This window comes from Gymnoscopelus braueri (assembly GCF_963280865.1).
Source record: "Gymnoscopelus braueri genome assembly, chromosome: 2".
Taxonomy (NCBI): Eukaryota; Metazoa; Chordata; class Actinopteri; order Myctophiformes; family Myctophidae; genus Gymnoscopelus; species Gymnoscopelus braueri.
This window is the reverse complement of record NC_137604.1, coordinates 46,711,165-46,715,557: the sequence shown is the minus strand read 5'-3', so window position 1 is coordinate 46,715,557 and position 4,393 is coordinate 46,711,165. Positions and strand designations below refer to the sequence as shown.

The 4,393-nt window shown below is 45.1% G+C and overlaps 1 protein-coding gene across 1 annotated transcript in view; it reads left to right on the top strand.

Moving 5' to 3' along the window:
- The window catches only part of tll1 (tolloid-like 1), a 59,750-nt gene extending 55,668 nt beyond the window's left edge, over window positions 1-4,082 (top strand). Inside the window, exons 19-21 of the mRNA XM_080417422.1 lie at window positions 1-30; window positions 1,077-1,327; window positions 2,492-4,082. The exon at window positions 1-30 is cut by the window's left edge and continues 184 nt beyond it. Of these exons, the coding sequence (XP_080273548.1) occupies window positions 1-30; window positions 1,077-1,327; window positions 2,492-2,626 (416 nt within the window). The 3' untranslated portion in view covers window positions 2,627-4,082. The remainder of the gene's footprint in view (window positions 31-1,076; window positions 1,328-2,491) is intronic.
- Window positions 4,083-4,393: the final 311 nt, after the last annotated feature.

Here is a 4,393-nt window from a genome sequence, read left to right as displayed (position 1 = left end):
GGAAAGGATTCCAGGCCACACACTCCACCGGTATGGATGATAGAATGGATGGATTGATAGTAGGATGGATGGAGAGAAAAAACTGTGAGTGGATGAAAGATTGAATTAAGATAAGATTTGAAGAGCTGTGCTAAAGTAAAGTAAAATAAGTAAAGGCAAGGCAAGGTAAGCTAAGGTGTATGTGGGTCTCTACTTTGTTCAGAGCACTAGCACCCTCTAATGGTGGCCATTTCACAATGGTGGTCAGGGTCAGTACAAACTCTGGATAACCAGAGGAGCATACTCATGGGTGTATCTGCCTTAAAAAATAAAGCACAAAATTGATGGTGCATCTGCCTTAAAACAAAAAATCGCAAATATTGTGGTGCATCTTCCTTCAAAAATAAAAGTAGGCCTAATAATTGGTGATGCATCTGCTTTCAAAATAGCATAATAGCAAAAAAAAGCATAATCGATGGTGCAACCGCAGAACAGATTTCACATCGCCGTTCGGCTACCGTAGTAAATGGTTATATATGCAATATGGTAAATGGTTAATGAATGGTATTGGTTATTCCTGAGCTGAAGTGTCTAAATGAAATACAGCGTAGCGATATTTCATGGAGACACGGAAGGCAGGAGGTTTATGCTACGTTCACTCTCCCCGGACCCCCCCCCCCCCCCATTCATTCGTTAACAAGCTAATTCATACGTACTACCACAATCACTATGTTAAACCTCACGTCATTCTCATCTCATTCTAACTCACACACGCCCTCATACCCATAGTGCATCTCAGGCGGTTCATTTAACCAGCCTCTGTTCACTGTTCATTCTGTGTGCTTTGCTGTTTCAGCTGGTTGTACAGCTGTGGTTTTCAAAACTGTCAACCAATATGAAATGGTACATGGTACACAAATCCATAGTGCTCTGCTCAAAGGCTGAGGTGCAGGAGGAATCAGATCCAATAGTGAGGAGATATCAGCACCAGAACACGGCGAGAACGACGAGAAAATGGTTGAGAGGTTCTTCTCAACCCCTCTTCTGTTCCCCCTCCTCTTGTCTCCTCCTCCCCCTCTCACCTCCTCTCTCGGTAGAGTGTGGAGGTCGGCTGAAGGCGGAGGCGCGTCAGAAGAACCTGTACTCTCACTCCCAGTTCGGGGACAACAACTACCCGGGCCACACGGACTGCGAGTGGCTGGTGACGGCCGAGCAGGGCTACGGCATCGAGCTCATCTTCACCACCTTCGAAGTGGAGGAGGAGGCCGACTGTGGCTACGACTACATCGAGCTGTACGACGGCTACGACTCCGACGCACATCGCCTGGGCCGGTTCTGCGGCTCCGGGGTGAGGCTTGCAGCGGAGGCCACCGTAGGGCTGTGTCACGATCACAAATTTAACTTGACGATTAATTGTCACACAAAATAATGGCGATTAGCGATTTAATCGTGTTTTTTGGCATTAAACATTGGAACATAATATATACAATGTTTATTTCTGTTTGGGTTTTAGGCTTCATAATCACAAATTGCACAGGGCAGATGTGACAAATAACTTGAATACAAAGAAATTACAGACACATTTAAAATAATTTTATACTCCCCCCCAAAAGATAGCGGAAATAGCTGATCTACAAGCTTACAACACGCCACGCTATTTTGTTCGGACACAAATTTGTTGGAGTAATATACAAAAACAATATAAAACTATAATAGGGCAATGTTACGAAATCGCACGCTGTGTTCATGATTTGAGGCATTTTGTTCAAAAAGGAGCACTACTGCAAACTTTGGAAGCCAATCTTAGCCAATCAGGATGGAATATGAAAAATCTGAAAGACTTGTTTCGTTTAATGACTATAGAGATACCGTGTACCGATTTGCGTGATGTTTGGACAAAATCTGTAGGAGTACTGTCAAAGAATATGTTTTTCCAAAAAATGCTCCTGGTGGCGCTATAACAGGCCTATCCGAACAATTCAGGGCAGAGGTTCTGCTCTGGCATCCAGGGAGTGTGCGTGCACAGTTTTGCTGTGCACGCACGGAGATTAGCTGGCCACAGTCACGGACACACACACACACACACACACGCACACACACACACACACACACACACACACACACACACACACACACACACACACTCACTCACTCACGGACGGACAGACAAGGCGCAAAACATAGTCTCTGCCATGCCTTTCGGCCTGGTAGAGACAATAAGTCCTTAATAAAAAGGCCCCAAAATAACAGACATGAATAAATTCCCAGCAGGCTGAAGTGAAGTTCTCGTTTATCTCAGTCTCACACACAACTCTGTTTTTGTTCATCATTGTGTTATATTTTAGTACTTACTGCAAAGCAAAGTTTCCTTCTTGGGACAATAAGAACATATTCATCTTAATTTAATACCTATGTTGAGATGGTTAAAAGACTCACCTATAATGATTGTCTAATAATGTCTAATAATCTCCCCCCCTCTGTTCCCGTTTCCCAAACCCCAATCCCCTTCCAGCCGCGGGAGGAGATCTACTCACCGGGTGACGCCGTGCTCATCCGTTTCCACAGCGATGACACCATCAGCAAGAAGGGTTTCCACATCCGGTACACCAGCACCAAGTTCCAGGAGAGCCTCCACGCCAGGAAGTGACCTCACTCGACCTCCCCCCTTCTCCCCCCCGCCCCCCCCCCTTCCCCCGGTGACTCCTTCGACTTCCTTGCAGCCGCACCGTTGCACCGTGGCACGACCATCACCTTGACCCAGCCCGCCGTCACCGTGGCGATAAGTAAATGGGGGGCAAAAAACTAAAAGGTCTTAAACTGCTCCCTTCTCCTCTGATACCAGAGACAGACAAACAGACGTCTGATAAGGACGTGACTGGACACTGTGTGGACGTCTGCCAGCCGGGGGACTCACAGACGTAACAGAGAGGATCCTTTGCTATGCGAACAATGGTCTTTTTCATTGGTGCCAGTGAGTGGCTGTTTCACTCTTTAACAGGAGACAGGGAAAGGAATGTGTGGATACTTTGGATTTACAAACCTCAATCAATTACCTTTTGCTGAGAACAAGTGACCTGCTGCGGCCCTGTGGGGCGGTGACAAACATTATGCGACAAACGGCCGTGTGTAAAAACGAACTCAAAGACAAGAGCTTAGACAAGGGACCAGAATGAGGAGACAGCTTTACAAGTGGAACAACATGCAGAGATGTAGCCTACTCAAAACACACACACACACACACACACACACACACACACACACACACACACACACACACACACACACACACACACACACACACACACGCACACACACACACACACACACGTGCATACACCATACATACTGTACACAGCCTGTGGATGCTTTGATTCGAGAGGTGAAACAATGCACTGCTGCTCAGACTTTATGGCAAAATAAAGTTGTTTGGCTCGAACCACGAACCCTGTACTGTGACCAGACAGCTGCTTATGAAATAGTGAGTGACATTTGTATTGCCTTTGAGGCCCGACGTATGGTTCTTGGACTGTTCAGCTCACAATGGCTGCAATTGGTTATACTATAATTATTATTAATGTTATTATTATTATTGTCTTATTCTAAGGAAGAACAATGTGATGTGAGCGGTTATTGTATGTGTGTATAAAGTTTTAAAAAAATGAGCAATGTATGGCTGATTCCCTCCCTGTCCCCCCCCCTCCCTTTTGCTTAAAGCTTACGCAGACAACCATCAATAAATGGAGGAGTAAAGAATTAACACAAAGAGAAAAGAAAAAGTTAATGGAACACTCCAAACAGCAACCTGTGATGTCGATGTGAAGCCTTGCATTTACGGTCTGTCTGTCTGTGTGTCCGTGCCGTTCCATCATGGGATCTTTGCTCAACGCTCAACATATCCACGGAATCCACATCACAGGACAAGAACACCGTCCGTGCTAACATACCACGACAAAAGGGCCGGACATGTTCCAAATGTTTGACATTTGTAATGGATATTGGAAGGGATTCTTTTTTTCTTTTCTTGGAATCACAACCCAATATCCCTAAGAGGAGAGATTTCCTTGGTGCTAAAAAAAATAAGAAATAAATAATGGTTACGGGAACGGGACTGTGACTGACATGTTTCTGAGGATGGGGAACTTCAGGAGACGAAGGCGTTCGACTGCAGACCTGGTGTGCAGATTGTACTCATGTACGCATCAACAGCACTAGTCCTGTGGAACTGTGATATTGCCTTAAAGGAGTAGTTCACCCAAATAATTACTTATTTTCTATCAATTGCACACCCCATGAAGCCTTGAATTCATGGAGATTTATTTAGTTTTTGTTACATTCCTAAGCCAATAATTTGATGACCGGGTCATCGTCAATAGGAGACTCAGTAGGAGAGTCCGCCGTTCATCAAATTATTGGC